This window comes from Barbatula barbatula (genome assembly GCF_947034865.1).
Source record: "Barbatula barbatula genome assembly, chromosome: 24".
Classification (NCBI taxonomy): Eukaryota; Metazoa; Chordata; class Actinopteri; order Cypriniformes; family Nemacheilidae; genus Barbatula; species Barbatula barbatula.
In genome coordinates this window covers 2,406,119-2,425,398 of record NC_136787.1, presented here as the reverse complement: position 1 = coordinate 2,425,398, position 19,280 = coordinate 2,406,119, and the positions used below count along the sequence as shown (strand labels likewise).

Genomic DNA, 19,280 nt, shown 5'->3' with positions numbered 1-19,280 from the left:
CAGACTCAGACACAACATAGTCTTATGACAGGGTTTACATGCGATTCATCAAACATTTGTATGCCGCCAATCTCATCATACAAATGATCATAACTTGATAAATGTGGCGACTGAAATCGGTTGTAACTTACAAATCGCACCCCTATAAATTCAGGGTGTAGACTCCTTGCTCTGAGATTTTGCGACATGGAGAATCCGGCCAGAAAGATGAACTTTTACGATTTAGAATTTAAAGTTACACCTTGAAAAGCGAAATCAAAAGGAAGTAAAAACGGTTTGGAAAGAGATCGCTGCGGCAAACAGCGTTGGTGTAGTGAACCGCACTCCAGTTGAGGTTTGTATTTCCTTTTGATATTTATGTTTTGAAAATATGCAATTGTTTTATAATCTTTTATTATTAGTGTTTGACTGTTATTTTTACACTGAAAATATTGTTGTTGCCCAGACCTGAAAAAAGCTGTGATGATAGAGCTGGATAATGTATCTAATAGCGACTGAAGTTTTAAAAATTTTGCCTTGTTATGAAAGCACTGTTTGACCTCTGTTTTGACTTGCATAACCGTATGTGTTTTGCTTATAGTCAATATGTTTTCTTGTACAGCTGCTTTGTAAACAATGAAAATTGTAAAAAGCACTAGAATAAATAAAGTTGACTTGACTTAAGTTACTTTGGTTGTGTAATGCATTTAAATGTAAACAAAATTAATCGGATTTCAGTCTTGAAAAACATGTTTAATGTGTTAATGTAAAATAAAATGTAGATATAAATTACTGATCAATTTTACCGTCCATTAGCACGGTAAAATAATAAATAATAATATTATAATAAAGTTCATCTTTCTTATATAGAATAATATTTATATGTAAATGTTTTAAACAGTTAATTTAGGTGAAGAAAAAAAATGGTCTGTGGCAGAGGTGATCCGTTTGCTGGTCTGATGCATTTGGCACACTTCTTTCAGCACGTTCGAAGTCGTCATCTGATTGGTTAAATTTCACAGGATTTCCTGTAGATGTGCATGTCGCGTTCTTTAACAAGCGGCTGTAAACAACACGAAGATGTCTGATCTAGGAAGTAAGCTGTAATGTTTACAACGGTTGCTATAAGAATTCATCACGATTCACGATCAACTAAACGCTTAATACTTATAAGTTTTTACAATGCATTTTTTTTACCATTTTGTTGCTGTTAACTTTTGACACGTTTGTGAATTTACACCGGTCTGTTATTGCAGGGACATTTCAACACCTCTAAATATTAACGCGGCTCTAGACAAAGAGTGATTGGTTACTTTACCTGTCAGTAATATGGCTTAATGGGGAGGGCTTGGTGAAAGAAAATGCCAATAAGCTTCAAAGGTCTGGCTACGCGAGACTATGGCAGATGAGACTGATGCATGTTTCTAAAAAGTATAAAGGTTTAAAATATACTGCTGCTAATCTTGCATTTCAGGCTACTTAAATCAAGCACAGTTTCATGTTTGCTTCATTACTTTTTTCTCCCTCAGAGGGAGGACCAGCGGTCTTCAGCCCCATAAACCGGCCTGGAACCTGCCACACAAAGGCAGGCAACCTTGAGCTGTGACCCAGTGCACTTCCATCCCATCAAACATCGCACAAAAAAAATAAGCAAGCATGTTTTCATTAAAATGCATATTTGTCAAACAAAGAAGCTATCATCTTGTAAATATGTAAACTTACCCATTGCTTGTAACTGATTATTGTTGGTTTTAAAAGGTTTTACTTTTAAGATGATTTACCACAATTAAAATGCACAATTAAAAGTATAGCCTAAAAGCTAATGAAAGTTTTTTTTACACCAAAGCACCCGTTAACATTGTAATTTCAAACAAATAAATTATCAAATATTAAGGCTAGAAAGGAAAATTCTTTATTAATGTAATGAAAATAAGAAATCGCATCAGAATCTATGTTTAAACTTGTTATATTAAACGAATACAAACTAATCTTTCTTTTGTCATTAATCCTTTTCAGTTATCAAAAGGGTAAAGCATATACAGACCTTCACCCCATTTCAAAACTTGTGTGCACGAACTGAGCGCTGTCATGAGATTAGATCGTAGCAACCGCTCACATCCATACTGATAAACGCAAAGTTTCAAATGACAGTGTTTACGTGTGATTCATTAAGCATTTGTGTGCCGCCAATCTCATCGTACGAATGATCATACCTTGATAAGATATAGCTAATCATTGCATTAACTGAATGGTCAAAATGTGCTTTTATATTTTCAGAGTTTCATTCAACATTATAAACTAAAAAAATGAATAAACGAACTGTTGGATTATTATAGGCGACATAAATAAAAACTCCATTTAAGCAATTCTGATGGACAACTATTTCAATTGTACAGGGTACTGTGTGCAGACATTGGCAGATAGGTGTGTTTTGGAAACCCATTTGCAATTCTGCCTGGTGATACCAGGGCAAAATTTATTACACACTTCGCTTTTAAAGACCTAGTTTACAAACTTACTTTTGACAGCTTAAACTTATTGTCTTCACAGCTACTGTACTTGTTCTAATTCTCAAGGTTGTGAAGCAGTACATTTTCCACTGAGTAGGTATAACAACACCGGCTTAACGCGTTTCTACAAAGTTAGAATGAGCGACAGAACTCCGTCTGGAGTTCAGTCTAGAATTCCATCTGGAGTTAGAATGAGCATCGAAAAGCAACTATGATTTCCACCAGAATTAACTTCATTATATCAACACTGCTGTTCTTTCATCTTCATCTCTGATAGTAGACATCCAAGACTGCAGGATAGCTAGAAATCAATCAGTTTTGGCCCATGAACAAGATGGAATAACACTACGCTGTCACTTTGGATCAATAACAAGCACGCCCGCCGATAGGGGGGGACAAACGGGTCTGTTGTCCCGGGCCCAGGATAGGGGGGGGGCCCAGAACTGGGCCCTCATTAAATTATGGAATAATTTAAAAAAAATGTTTTAAAATAGGCATATTTGTGGAAAAAAAATATATATTTGACTTGTATAAAGCTTTTTTTTTGTTTTCTTCCTAATTGTCCTTAAAATAGTGGTCAAGAACCCCCCCACCCCCAACACAAAAATGGTTTGGCCACTGATCAAAACTTGAAGTTGTCAGTAGATTTGAAGTTCGGTACGCTCAAAATGTCCGGTCAGCACAAGTCCGGTGCTCAGAAAAGGAAAGAAAAGAGAAGAAGAGAAGAAGAAAATAGAGGCCTTAGAGATTTTCTAAACAAATATTTAAAAAAAGGTGGTGACGGTGAAGCTGGAACTAGTGAAGTCAATGTAGAGCAAGGTAAGAAACAGCGCAGCCAACGTTTACGAGCTTTGCAGTGTTAATTTCGTCAGACGAGACGAGACGAAATATGTTCGTCAACGACCTTTTTTTTCATGACTAAGACGAGACGATGACAAGACGGCACCACTGTCCAAAAACGCTGACTAAGACTAAATTAACATGCATTATTGTTGACGAAAAAAGACGAGACGAAAATGTTTTGCATAAAATAAAAACTAAGATAAAATCTCTCTTCATTTTCGTCTACAATCGTCTCTGCTTTTTCATCAGCTGTTACGCCTTTAAAATATTCAGAACGAGTTTCGCGGCTTTGCGCTGTTGCTCAAGTTACAGGTCTCATTGTGTGTTCACATTGAGCTTGAATGAGGCGTCAAGTGCGAGTGATTTACATGTTAAGTCAATGCAAAGACGCGATAGACGCGCTTGCGGCGCGAATAGCGCGAATGACTGTGTGTTCACATCGAGCGCCAAAGAGGCGTCGAAAACGCGCTATTCGCGAGTAGTTGGACGCTTGAACATTTTGTGTTTACTCGCTTCATTCGCACGTGAAATTCGCGTCATTCGCGCCGCCTCATTTGCGCTATTCGCGCCGCAAGCGCGTCTGCAAGCGCGTCTATCGCGTCTTTGCATTGACTTAACATGTAAATCACTCGCGCTTGACGCCTCATTCGGTTGGAAACTCATTTGGTTAGTTTTTTTTAACTTAAAATAACCCTCAATGGTTTGGATTTTGCTTTCTGTTGCAAATCTTGCCTTTGAACTTGATTGTTTAATTCATTCCTAAAGTGGACGTTTCAGCAGCTGTAGTAAGTTTTAGTATCAGCAGCTGTAGTACAACAGAATTGTTAATTGTTGAGCCTTGTTAAAGCGTTGTTAAATCTTATTTATTATTTCCCAAGATCAACATAGTCTGTAAATAGGTTGCAGAGAAAGGTGTGAGGAGAGGAAGAGCAGAGGAGAGGAACATGAGAGGAAGGGCAGAGGAGAGGAACAGGAGAGGAAGAGCAGAGGAGAGGAACATGAGAGGAGAGGAACATGAGAGGAGAGGAACAGCTGAGGAGAGGAACAGCAGAGGAGAGGAACATGAGAGGAAGAGCAGAGGAGAGGGAGAGCAGAGGAGAGGAAGAGCAAGGGAAAAGGAGAGATCTGGGCACGGGGGGCCCATCTAAGATTATCTTGTCCCGGGCCCAGGCAAGACTGTCAGCTGGCCTGATAACAAGACCGATAGTATATTCTATCAGATCTATCATATGGTGTCACGTCAGAAAAGAATGGCAGCTAATCGGACTATGGTAACTGATGTGAGAAAATCTGTGGGTAATCTTCTCATCGAGGAGCTGCAACTAAGGGGGATAAGAAGCAGTGCGAGTTGGTTGCCAAGACAATAGAACATGAGGTGCAAAAGGAAATCCTGCAGGTCTGCTCTTCAATTACATGAAATGATATCACCCTTTACTCCAAAACTACTATGCGTGTTTTATATTCTATTTGTTCAATAGGGTATGATAATGTCAGGAAAGAAAATTACTGACAGGTTGTCTGAAACTAAGGGTGATACATAAATTAAGCTAGATGAGAAACCTGGGGAATTGGGAAATAAACTATCTGAAGGCATTCAAACTGAGACAGACGGATGCAGTAATAGTTCCGTAAATTATTTTCATTTATTTTAATATTGTTGATCAGAAACAATGCAAACATACATATTAATAACCAAAAATCATTGCAAATTTAATATATTAGCAATTCCAGCGATATGTAACGTTATGATTGAGCAGTTTGTAATTTCATATCTTGTTAAATTTGTCAGTTTTACAAAAAATTTAGAAATCATCACCCAAGTAAACATTCTGGAAAGGATATACTGCTTCATGTGTCTTCGTTTGCTTGTTAGATAGCTGTCTAACTTCTTCAGAGTGACGCTGTTGCATAGTCAGAGTTAGTATGTAAAATAACATGAACATTCTGTAGCAAAAAAACAGCCCTTTTAAGTAAAGTATTACATACAGTCAGCCGGAATAAACAGAGACAGGGTGATCAGGACCCTGAAGCAAAACTGGAGAGGTCTTGTATCACACCAGGGTGTATAAGATAAACACGCAATTTGATTAAATGAAGTGTAATGTAATGTAATCTTACATTTTGCTTAATTAGACTGGCAAATCAGGATCAGGTATTTTAGAGGTGTGTGTAATAAGCAAGCAATAAACAATTGTTTTACATCATTTATAAATTTATGCTCATGTTTAAGAATTTACTAACACTTTTAATACTTCAAAAGTTTTAACTTATTGCATTTTAAAATTAAATGGGAAGAAAAGTATTGTTTAAAAGTTCCAATGGCAATTAAATCATGCAGTCTAACAATAGCATCAGGCTCTGTGGATAAACAATGTGGCTTACAGATCTTCTTAATCAGTGACTGTGTCCTTTGATCAATGCGGTCACTACACTGGCGCACTCAGCCTTTATGACGTGACAACATAACTAGGACAAATCAATGCTATACCACAATGACAACCTAATACTATCTAATAGGGTTCAATATTTTTATGTCATAAAGTAACATTAGATCATGAAAATTACATTTCATGCAGTGTGTTATGTTGCAGTGTTTGAAAGCAAGCAGTCTGCCAAGTTCTAAGTCCGAAGGAAAATTAACAAAGTTATTGGCTTGTAAAAAAGGGAGTCGACTCAGAATCACGCAAACGATACGTGACCTAGTCTGAATCTCTAACAGCTGTGTATCTACGTCACTAGAAATATCTACGTTTTGCTGGGACTTCCGCGAAAACTTCACTTTCCTCCCCCAAACACTTTCGCTCGTTCGTGACGCGTGTGAATCATGTCTAGAACCTGTGTTCTTGGTTGTAAAACAAAGTTAGTCTTATTTAAACTACCAAAGAAAGAATTTATGAGGAAACAATGGTTACAATTCATTTTCAAAACGACACCAAAGGAGTATAAACCCTGGGTTTTACTGTGCGCGCGTCATTTCACTTTAGATTGCTTCAATAATCTCAGCGCGTTCACTGCAGGATATGTTAAACGACTATGCTTGAAAGAGGGGGAAATACAAACTTATTTGGAATGTTAGCTCCACCGAATCACAACCTGAAAGTGTGACTATTTATTTTTGTCTTAAATAGAGATAAGGTACACAAATATTTGTGTTTAGCTGCGGGCGGATGGCTATTCAGACGTTGCAGTCACGGATGGCCGTGTCCTTTTAAAAGCCAGCCACCACCTCGTTTGCTTCCTGTCCTGTGACCGCGGTGGCTCCTGCCACGCCGTCAAGGACGGCGAGCAGCGTGGGTGACATGGGGATTTCCGTGAGCGTTAATACGTCAGCCACCGGCTCGCGGACCGTTCATGCCCCGTCTCGCTCGTCTGGCCACTCCCTAAAAGACGGCACCTCTTGCTCCTTCCCCACGTACTTGGACACGATGCGTGACGAAAATGAGATGTCCCTTGCAGCATCGGAGGGTGACGTACTGGCTTCCGACACGGATGATTACTTGGAGCCCCCTCGCCGGGAGGTTGAGCTCGGGATGAAACGGACGGCGAAATGCCGGCCGTGCAATCTCGGGCCGCCGCCAGCACTCTGAGGCGATGCACAGCACCGCCCACCCCCGGTGCCTTTTTGTCCCCGAGGTGCATGAGGAGCTCGGTAAGACTGGGAACGCCCCCTTTTCGGCACGTTTTTGTTGACTGTCACTTTCTCTTCCCTTGATGACTGGGCAGCTAGGGGCTACGTCGACGTACACGGTGCACTTGTGCAGCAGACGCCGTTCACCTGGGGGAGCCGATCTAGACTCCCGTCTACGGCTTGTGGGTTCTCGGCACCCCGGTGTCGGGAGCTTGCAGTGCAGCGGACCAGGCTGCCCCCGCTCTTCACACCACCCTAGACTCACCCTAGAGCGCGCACAGTCAGTGCTGAAATGTTTGAGCCTTCTCAGACAGCAACCAGCGGTCCCCCTGAAATTATTTCAGAGGCTCCTGGGGCACATGGCATCCTCGGCGGGGGTGGTCCCCCTCTGGTTGATGCACATGAGACCACTCCCGCACTGGCTACAAAGACGAGTTCCCTGGAGAGCGTGGCACACAGGTAGCAGGCGTATCGTCATCACGCCTCTCTGCCATCGCATCCTAACCCCATGGTCTTCAATTACCTTTTTTACAGGCCAGAGTCCCTCTCGGGCAGGTCTCAAGGCGAGTCATGGTGTCAACAGACGCCTCCTCGCAGGGTTGGGGTGCGGTGTGCAACGGGCACGCAGTATCGGGTCAGTGGACGGGCCCCCGCCTTCGCCAATTTCATTGGCCTTTCCAAAATAGTCCGAAGATGATAGGTTCGCAAGTCAAACCCCATCTGTCAGTTCGACACAACGTCTCGTTCCCTCCATCAGGGAACGGAGGTTACATACGTAACAGAGACGTTTTTGCACCTATATAGGGGTGAAACTAAAACCTTTTTCATAACGTCGGCAATCAAAAATGCTCTATGAAACATAACGCACAGAAATAGCACTATTACTAATGTATCAACAGTATTTTAAGTAAAAATATTATTTTCAATGATGAGCAAAAGCACAACATGCATGTTGTCACACTGGAAGTTTTGATGACAAGAGTTGTCACTTGCCACTGAGAAACATCATGCTCCAGTCGTGCTGGAGTTTCTTGTTGATTAGCGTCTTCGGATGTTTCCTTGTCAGACCTGGCCTCAAACTGCTATACACTGTATAAAATACCCAACCACCTGTAAACCGTAATCCAGTTATGATGATAGGCGTTCCACTAGCGACATGATGGACGAGTTTGACCAATCACAACAGACTACACCATCTGACTAATCACATGACACTAGGCTCGTGGATAGGAGGGGATTAGACTGATGAATCGCGGAACGAATCATTTGAGAGTCAGTCAAGAAGTATGGTAAGAATAACTGCCTATTATGACAAGTGTTTTTACACCTTGTATGTACATACACTTGTTGTTGGACACTCCATAAACCAAAGTAGGACCTTAAATATCCAATTTTACCCACTCTTTAAAGATTACATTACAGTTACCAGGCAAGACATTCTCAGACAGCTATATTCTCTTAAAGCTGATCTTTTCTCAATGTTTCTTGATAATGTGTAGGGTTTAAGAGAATGACCGTGAATATAGCTCATTGCATTGTAGAATGCATCATTTAAAAAATAAAGTTTTAATTAAGTATACTGTCATATGACAGTGTGCATTTAATTTAGCGAGCGGTGTAGAGATAAAAAATTATGAGATTCTCCTTCAGATGTGAAGGCATCTGACATTATTTTAAGCAGACTGAGAGGATCATTGAGCAGCACAGGCATATACGAAATGCCCTGAAGCTTTATGCTTTCATGTAAAAAAAAAGTATTCTCCTCACCGGAGCGGACACGGGGGAGGGATAGTAACAATTTGAAAGAGCTGTCCTTCAGCACACTGTTGGTTGGCCCTGAAACAGCCTCTTCCACTTTTGAAGCCCAGCTTCTACACTTAACCTGAAATGGCCCTGTGTGTTTAGGGGTGACTTGCAGTCCTCCGCACTCTACCAAGGATTAAATACATTGCACTGAACTCATCTGCAAAATTTATATTTACTACAATCGCTTTATATTGGTGGCAGATTTCAACATACACGTTTGTTGTCCGTCTAACCCAGAGGTGCCCAAACTAGGGCCCAAAGTTGGCCCGCTGCGACCTTTATTTTGGCCCGCAATGCCATATATGGTAAGAGAGGTAAAAAGACAGCAATCATGCAGATTTTAATTTCTGATTTGACATAATATTTTAACATTTTACATGACATGTTTTTGAGTGACAATGTACAATGATGTCAAATTAAAGGATTAATTATTTATGATTAAGCGAATTTGACTCTTATTTGCACATGCCTAATATGACTCGCAGAAACGGCGCGATTTGCGACAAGGAACGTTTACATTAATAATGGAGAGAGGGCGGCAGTGCCACACAGACAAGAGACATTTTAAAACAAATTGGCAAAACTATTTTCTTTTTACTGAGGTTAATTCAAAGCAGTGTGTCTAGTTTGCAAACAGTCAGTCGCTGTGTTGAGAGTACAATATTCGTCGTCATTATGAAACAAAACATTCTTCGGCTTTCTCAAAGTACAGCGGAGAGGCACGAAAGCAAGAGGCTGCTAAACTTCGATCGGAGCAGACTACACTGCTACGTCCTTCGTTGGCTCAAGAAAATAACACACGGGCCAGCTATCAAATTTCTGAATTAATTGCTAAAGGTGGAAGGGCCTTCGCAACTGGAGAGTTTGTCAAATAATGCCTTGCAGTAGCTGCAGAAGCAGTATGCCCCTCTCAAATAAGAACATTTTAGCAAATCAGCTTGTCAAGGAATACCTTTACCCGACGCATAGTGGACATGGCAGAGCACATTGGTGAGCAAATCAAGGCAAAGGCAGCAGCCTTTTCTGCCTTTTTAATAGCTTGCGACGAGAGCACAGATATATCAGATTCCGCACAGCTGTTGGTATTTTTACGTGGAGTAAATGAAGATTTTGAAGTTACACAAGAGGCACAGAGACTCTTTCAGGGACTACTAAAGGTGAGGACCTTTTCTTTGCGGTTGAGCGCGTGTTAAGAAAGAACAAATTAAAATGGAAGAATATGGCTGGAATTACAACTGACGGAGCCCCAGCAATGGTAGGGAAGAAATGTGGCCTTGCTACTTTGGTGTCTCAGAAAGTCCATGAGTGTGGGGGGGAAATCGTGAAGTACCACTGTATTGTAGAACAGCTAGAACAGCTATATGCCAAATCCATTGGGCTTGTTGATGTGATGCGTGAAGTCGTCAAAATTGTGAATAACATACGCTCCAAGGCGCTGACTCACAGGCAGTTCAAGGTACTGTTGGACGAGATGGATGCGCAATATGGTGATGTGCTGTACCACCAGGAGGTTAGATGGCTGAGCCGAGGAAAAGTTCTCATGAGGTTTTTTGATTTGCTGGATGAAATCAGAGCTTTTCTGGAAAGCAAGAACAGTAACTTCCAAGTGCCAATGGACCAGTATGGCTTTCTGACCTTGCTTTCCTTGTGGACATCACAGAGCTGCTTAATGTTTTGAATGTTCAGCTCCAGGGAAAAGACCAGATTATTACCCAGCTTTTCGATCATGTCAAAGCCTTCAAACAAAAACTACTGCTGCTCAAAAGACAACTCTCAGCAGGTAACATTCAAAGTTATAATATTAACCATTTTATGTGCAGTCAATAATTATATTTTGTTTGTATTTAGTGCATATCCAGTGGTATCAGTTGTATTATTTAATATATTTGCTAATAAAGCTAGTAATTGTTTTATAAAGTTATTTTAACTTGTGTATTGTCTTTAAGCTTTTTGTCACTGTTTTACATACCTGCTGCATATCGTTCAAATCACTACTACACGTCTCTCACTGTTTCCCCTCTCTCTCTCTCTCTCTCTTCTATCCTTAAATTCAGGTATATTGGCTCATTTTCCCTGTCTTAGAGAGGCAGGAATGATGAAAGATAAGGTACCCGAGTACGATGCTGTTCTCAGCAATCTTATCCAGGAGTTTGACCGTCGCTTTGAGGACTTCAGAAACAGTGCCGCTGACTTTGAATTGTTTTCTCAACCCTTCACCATCAGTGTGGACACAGTCAGTGATGATATTCAGATGGAACTAATTGACCTTTAGTGTGATTCAGAACTCAAACACAAGTTCAGGTCCCAACCGTTCTACAAATGTGTCCCAGCAAACAGGTACCCAAAGATGTGCAAACAGGCACAAGTGATGCAGTCTCTATTTGGCAGCACCTACCTCTGTGAGCAGACTTTTAGTCTGATGAATGTGAACAAGTGTAAACTGAGAAGCTCACTAACTGACTCTCACCTAAATAATGTACTGACTTTGTCAGTAAGTCAGCTGCAGCCCAATATAGAAAAACTTTTGAAAAATAAGGACCAGCTTCATGTATCTCATTAGAGGAGAGACTGGCTACACTGCTATTATAGCTTGATTAGCTGTATTAGGAATTGATTTCATGTGCACTCAATTGCACCGTTTCTCAATTTGAATTGTTATTTGTATATGTGACTGTTTCTGTGTTTTAATTGTACACAACTTTGTACATGGCACTGTTTCTATGTTCTGAAAGTACTTTATATAGTGTACAATGCAAGTTATTGAATATTGAATTGTAATTTCATTGAACTATAAACCTTGGAATACAAACTGCATTCATTATACAAATCACAGAGTAATGTATTTACTTTATCAAATGCTAAATAAGTCATAAATAAATGGGATAAAACTTTAATTTAAATATTATACAGTTTGGTATATTTCACAGATATTTCGGCCCACAGTCCTCAGTCAAATAATTTTTTTTGCCCTTCATAGGAAAAAGTTTGGGCACCTCTGGTCTTACCCCTTGTCACATTAATTTCCTAAAAGGGGTCATATGGCGCGAATACGCGTTTTTTGGTGTCTTTGGTGTGTTACAAGTTGCCCATGCCTGTATTAGACACGTAAAATAGCAAAAATTTAAGAATGCATAATTTGTTCCGACACTATCTAAAAGTGAATGCTCACCCAGTCCTGCCTGAAACGATTCGTGAAACCATCCCCCCACAAATCTACGTCAGTTTAAGGTATGGTTTGACTAAGACCGCCCAAATGTATACGCAAGTAAAGTGGGCGTACCTATCAGTACAATTGCTTTGGAACCTGATGTTCCAAATCTGGTAAGGGGCGTTACGTCTTCATTCAGGCTTGCAGTATTCGACCAATCACTATGCACTGGACACATTATTGGTGCTGCTAGACCCAAGTGCTGCATTTGACACCATTGACCACAGCACCCTCTTACATAAGAATCGTCAGCATTATTGGAATCTTACTTATCCAACCCTTTTCAATTTGTAGCAATAAACAATGAGGTGTCACCAAAATCCAGTACGGTGTACCACAGGGCTCAGTCTCAGGGCCTCTGCTCTTCATATTATACATGCTACGTCTAGATATAATAAAGCAACACAGATATAGCCTTCACTGTTATGCTGATGATACTCAACTTTATATTTCCGCAAAGCCTCACGAAACACAGCAGTTCAACAGAATAATGGAATGCATAGTCTATATATATACTGGATGAGTAACAACTTTTTATTACTGAACTCGGACAAAATAAAAAAGTGTTACTTATTGGATCGAAAACCACCATGCATAACCAAGAATACTGCTGAACTATTGACAGATGTTCCATAAAACCCTCGTCGTCAGCAAAGAATCATGATGTTTTAGTCATTTGTATTTATGCATTTGGCAGACACTTTTTTTTATCCAAAGCGACCTATATTGCATCATCCTATACATTTGTTTCTAAGCAGGTGCAATCCCCTGGGATCGAACCCACAACTTTGGAGTTGTTTACGCCATGCTCTTACCACAGAGCTACAGGAAAACTATGTTTATATTGTTCTATGGTAATCTGTCATTTTAGAACCATGTCGCCAACACCTGTAAAATTGCACTTTTCCATTTTAAGAATATATCTAAACCACGTCATGTTGTCACTATCAGAGAAGCAGATAAATTCATTCATGCATCCATGATATTAAGACAAGATTACTGATCTGCAGGTGCGCATTTCGTGGATTTTAGTCAAGCATACACGCACAACGTGAGCGTGTTAGGATGTGCTGTGACGGATTTTAGTCTTTGTACGAATGAGTTGAGACGTTTAAATCAAAACTAACCGCAGAGGAATTCAGGAAATATAATTTAGCTAAAGCATTGCCACGACATTATGGTCTGTGCGTGTGTTGTGTTGACACGCCGGATGGAAGGGGGGTGGGGTGCGCTGGGGGCTGATTATGACGTAGGAGGCAGAAACTCGAAACTATGGAGGACTGCGCCTCCTAAGGATCTAATGGACTCTTTTTCAGCCTTCCATAGCACAAAGCACAGCTACCCTCTCAACAAAATCCATCTCAGCCATTTCGCAATGAGACTGGAGCCGCCTGGCAGAAGCCCCTTGCATGCCGTAAATTCGAGACTGTTGTGAAGTGAATTTCAAGCGCAAATGAAGCGAGTAAACTCAAAATGTCCAAGCGTAACGTGAGTAGCGCGATTTACCACATTTGGTGTGAACACTATTAAAGAGCCAGCAGCATAATAGAGAATGTTCATCAAACAAAAAAAGGACGTGCCCAAAAACACTCACTGATACTAAAGGAATTGTGTTCTCTTATACGAGTTGTTCACAACAAATAAAGGAAGAAGGTAGCTTTAAGGTAAAGCGTTGAAAGAGAGTTTACATATAAAATTTAAATTGATACATCAATAACCATCATTGTTTTAATTTCTAATTTATTTATTAATGTATTTGAATGAAGTTTTAGTGATTCTTTTTTCTAACCTCACCTCATGACTCTTCATTGCCTTTCATAAGCCAGTTACATCAGCTTTTGTAATCAAATTCACACGTATTGAGCTGCACCGGGGAATCTTTGCGACAGTATATACGACGTACGTATCAGACAATTGCACTAATCAACCACATGGGGTAACCTTACAATAAAACAGCTTGTTGTTGCTTTAAAACTTGCGAGCCCAATAAATCCAAAATGAATGCAAAGAAATGCATTTTATTTTATACAGTTGTTGTTATTTTTTATTCAAGTTATATATTGGCTATGAAATTATATAACCCGACACAAATATAACCCGTCACTCTCCACAATGCTCCTTCGTTGCACTCTTTGCAAAAAGCTGTAAATTTGCCACTGGCCTTTATTTTTACCACATAAAATTAAATCAAATTAGCTATCTCAAAACTCAAAAGTAACTAAATATTATATATTTACTTTACTATATATTGTCATAAATAATTTTTACATTGACTTGCTTACCAACCACTCTTGTTAAATGGTCCAAGCACACTTGTGTTCTGATGTGCTTTGAGTGACTGATTTGATGGGTTCAGTCAGTGAGTCTTGTGAGCTTAGTGTTTGATATAAGAGTTGTTTCAACAAAATGAATCCGTTCAAATGAGCCATTACATTGCAAATTGGACATAAGTATTTCAAAGAAGATAGGACACCGCAAAAGATAGACGTTAACAAGGAAAACACTTCATTGGATAGGATTTTTCCTTTATGTCAGGTGCATGTGCGGAACACTTGTTGGGGAAGAAAAGGCAACATGTTTTTGAGCACATTCACACCCAGCTGCAATTCAGGTAAAACAAATTCTCTGAATGTTTGCCATGTGAAACATGGATTCTGTCTTCAGACCTTACTTTTGATTAAAGTGTGCGGGAGCTAGACAGTTCAGAAACCGACTTGTTTAACTACATTAAGCGCTGTGCAGAACAATCGGAATACAATTTTTTTAAACAATTCATTTTCAATCATCAGTATGAGTCATATTGACCACAAATTTCAGTTAGTATTAGTCACATATATCAATAAGTGGGTCATGGGAAAATGTGGGTCACGTGGCCAAAATAGTTGAGAACCACTGTCATAAGGTACTTCTGGGTATTCGATTTTTCTCACAGAATGGTCTCATTACAACCAATTAGTAATCTAAAATGTCTTGAACTCTAAATTCATCTCAACTCAACACAAGGCTATGCATTTTGTTCAACAGTAAAATAAATGTAAAAACACTGTTGTGGTTAAACAGAAATACCGCTCCACATTGGAAACCACAAGCTAAAATTAACCCACCCTTGCAAGTGTTTTTGGTAGCTGGCCAAGGCATAGATTATGAAGATAAAAAATGGTCCATATTTAAATGGCCCCATAAAAGCATACACAATTTGTATGACCAGTTTTACTACAAATACCACGGTTAAATTATGAAATTACTATAGTAGTCACAAATGTTATACTACAAATCGTTCCTGTAAACACAATTTCCCAACAACATTATTTAATGGTTTGACAGCACAGGACTTAAAACGCAAACATATAACTACTGAAAGCAAAATGAGCTTAATCATTGTGAGCTTGTAAGTGGGCCAAGAGCAAAGCTGTACGCTTAAACTGGATACCTGTTTATTGTCTATTAACTAGAAACGTGAATACAGGTTCAAACTGAATCGTGCATTTCAAACAAATAATGTTAAGGCCATGTCTTAATAAATTGGGCCTATAATAAACAACTAATAAATGATCAGCTAAACGCATGCATGGACACGTTGGCATGCGTTCATATTAAACGCTAAAAACGTACGATTGCACATAAAAATAGGGGAGACGCGTGGCGAGATAACGTTACCAACACGAATAGTGTTTGATTAAAGAAAGATTGCTGTACACATTGGCAAGGGCCTGAAGACACGCTGTCAATGAACTGTCAACAAACCATTAAATGAAATGTACTTCCTACCGAAAATGAAAATAATATAGCATACACGAAACAGTGAAAGAAAGAACTGAGCAGCGTAATTTATGACGTGGAATTTAAATTCTCTAATAAAAGACAGCAACAGAACGCGGCATTGTGCAATATTATCTTTCCATGGCAACCACTGTTACCATTGTATTGAACACTCACCGCGGGAAAATCCACACAACTGAAAACATACTGGAAGGCAGAGAATCCACAAAATAGACGTGACCATTTCGCATTAGTCCTGATGGCTGTGATGTCGGTCTGTGGCCTCGTCCCTGATAATCTAGCACAGCCGTGTCGTCTCCGTGGGACAACAGAGTGCAGCCTGTTCTAGGGGCTTTTATCTCATTTATGCAGTTCCTTGGTCAGTCTCTCCACGCAAACGAACGAGTTACGGAACCGCAATCCATGTCCTAATTTAATGATCGCGTAAACCTGCAGCGAATAACCGCGCCGCTGCCGAACACAGGCGTTTTCTCCTTCAACATGTCATTTACACATTGTTAACCCTTTCTTCACCACAACTGCCTCACACACGCTAGTGCTTATTACTTCAACAATTGTTTATTGCTGATATATAAAAAAATATTAACACGTTTTTCGTTATTTACACCATTTTAATTCTATTAATCAAAAGATTAGTTTTTTTTGCCAATGGGTTTGTGCATATTACAATTTGTGTTGGTTTTGCTTTTATACGGTTACGCCATGTACTGTTGTGTGTACATTGTTTTTCTTGTTAAGACTTATCAAACTTTGCTTTTTAAATAAACCTAAACATTAAAAAGAAACATGTATAAATAAACCTAAATAACAAATGTGTAATACAGTGCTCCATAAACTACACCTAGCATTACCCTTTGACAGATACAAAAACTGCATATTTAAATAAAACCCTTTTCAAAATGTCCAATGCATTCTGAACAAAAACATCAGAAACTGTGCATCAAACATCTAAAAACAGCAGTGATTGAAGAGTTTTTTCTTTTTAAAAATAGGATTACTTGAACAAAAGTTGATCTGGGTCAGAAATTAAATGTACAATTGATCTGTGTTCTCAGCAGAAGTCAGGCAGATCAGCCTGCAAGGAATTATCACATATTCATCATTAATCACCAACTGGACATACAGTATTAGAGTCATTTGTTCTTTCTATTTATTGTGATGACTGCTTTGTGACTTCTACTTTTGCTCAGTGCCAGAGGATTAAATAGCCACTCAGAATACCATAGCAACCGCATAACAACACCTTAGCAATCACACACCCTGCCAACAACATACCAAGGTCCTGCAAACCACCACAATACCAGGGAATCTCCTACAAACATAACATATTGTAATATACTGGAAAATATCATTCAAACAGCACATGTTCATATTTAAACAGCTCATTTAAAGCTCTGTAAATACTCAGGGGTAATTCCTATAACTGATTTAAGTCTATTTTACACAGAATCGCAACCTTCTGGTCTCTCTCATCATGAAACCAATAAGGAAGTGACTTAAAACGCTATAGACTGACCCCAAAAGGGAGTAAATTTAATTGACACCCCATGTTAAAATGCCCAACTTCACAGCAGAAAAAAATATGTTTACAGCCAGGTACAAAAAAAATGGTTTTGGTATATATAGCTAATTTTGTCCTTCATGACAACTGGGGGACGAGGGGGGTGAATTGTTTAATAACTCATCCGTTAAAATTATATTAAAGTATGTAATTCTTGGGATGATCTATTGATAGAAATGCAATATAATATACATGTCTTCAGATGTGTATAAAGAGCTTACACAATGAAGCGTAATGTTTTAATTACCTTAGAATTACCTATTTCTATACACTGTGGGTCCCCTTGCATGTAATTCACCCTGTTCTGTCAGCCATCGTATTGTTTCAAAAGGGAGGGGTGGATCGAGTGAGTGGTTGGTTGCAATTTGCAACCTTGCCGCTATTTATACTGACTAGACCTTTAATACTTAAATTTCTTTAAGATCATTTCTATATAATTAAGGGCATGGCCACTTGAGTGACAGCTGAGTGATCATTTCGTCCATCCCTACCATCAATGTCCCCGACTAACAACCCCTGTTACCAGTAGCACATAGCATTAGCTATTGTTTGCCTGAGCTAACTTGATCACATCGAGTTAGGCAGGTGTGGTTTCAGCAACCAGATACCTTAACCTATTTTAGATTTTCCGGGAGTAACACGCTGTGATACGCTACCAAGATGGCGATGACCTGCTCTGCCTACTTTCTGCTACTTTAAGGTGACTGCACACAGTAGAATTTTTGCCAAGATTTGGCCGTCTCAGACAAATTATGAAAATCCTTAAAGATTTCTTAAATCCTAGTCCAAAATCTGTAGTCTTGCATCGTTGGTTTGACATGATCGCAGACAGCCGATTAAATATCACTGCGATCAAATCTGTCCCCCGATAAAGTTTTGGCATTGTCAGAAATTTTGAGCTACTATCCTGCAGTGTGGCATTTCCTAGGACGACCGTCTAATGAGGAACCAATATGAGCAGAGAACGTGAAGATAAAATTAATGCGGCTACAACAACACAGAGAAAAAACACACACAGAGAAAATGTTGAAAAGAGCGAGGTGGACTGTACAACAAAAAGAAAAACTTTTTGAATTATAGAGAGAGAAAAAACGTTTGTTCTACGTTGTCATCACCACTGTATCATGACAGAGGACAAAAGTTCTTGCACGTGATTGCACGTTGATGCACTTCAACGTCAAAGTCTAATGATGTAAACTCCGGACGAACTTCTTCTGCGGGTTTATTGGCGTTTGACAAACGATGTGTTTGTGTATTACTGCCACCAACTGGTATGCCGGATGATCTTCTCGTACGTATCGTACAGTCTGTCATAAATAACACGTAAGATCGCAGAGTGTGTCATGAACTTAACTGGGATCATGTTCCTATAGTTTGACAAACAACGCTCTTAAATAACTATATAAAATCGCATAGTGTGCAGGGTCCTTCAGGCTTTAAAAATGCTTATCACAAACCTACAGGTGACGTCACAGACATTATGTCCATGTTTTATACAGTCTATGTTTTACACTAAATTCAGATTGTATTAATACAACAATATACATTGTTTAAAAGCCCTATTCTGGCTGGCACTACAGCGAATGCAACCAAACCCCTGCAAATGATCCAGAATGCAGCACCGCCCGCACGTTTGGTCTTTAATCAACCAAAAGGAGTTTACATCACACCCTTCATCATATCACTCTATTGGCCAATTGTAGAAGTGATAATTCACTTTACTCTCCCTCTTGTCAATTCAAACCCGATGACTTTCATTCTTGCACTGGACATAAAAGAAGATATTTTGAAGAAGGTTGTTGTCTGGCCCCCCATTCACTTACATTGGTTTTGTGTCCATACCATAGAAGTAAATAGGAGCCATTGCTGTTCGGTTACCAACTTTCTTTAAAATATCTTATTTTGTTTTCTGCAGAAGAAAAAAGGTTTGAAATGACAAGAGGGTGAGTAAATGATGCCAGTATC

At 39.4% G+C, this 19,280-nt stretch overlaps 1 protein-coding gene across 1 annotated transcript in view; it reads right to left on the bottom strand.

Annotated features, from left to right (window-relative positions):
• The window catches only part of vldlr (very low density lipoprotein receptor), a 50,820-nt gene extending 34,550 nt beyond the window's left edge, over window positions 1-16,270 (bottom strand). Inside the window, exon 1 of the mRNA XM_079449282.1 lies at window positions 15,911-16,270. Within this exon, the coding sequence (XP_079305408.1) occupies window positions 15,911-15,977 (67 nt within the window). The 5' untranslated portion in view covers window positions 15,978-16,270. The remainder of the gene's footprint in view (window positions 1-15,910) is intronic.
• Window positions 16,271-19,280: the final 3,010 nt, after the last annotated feature.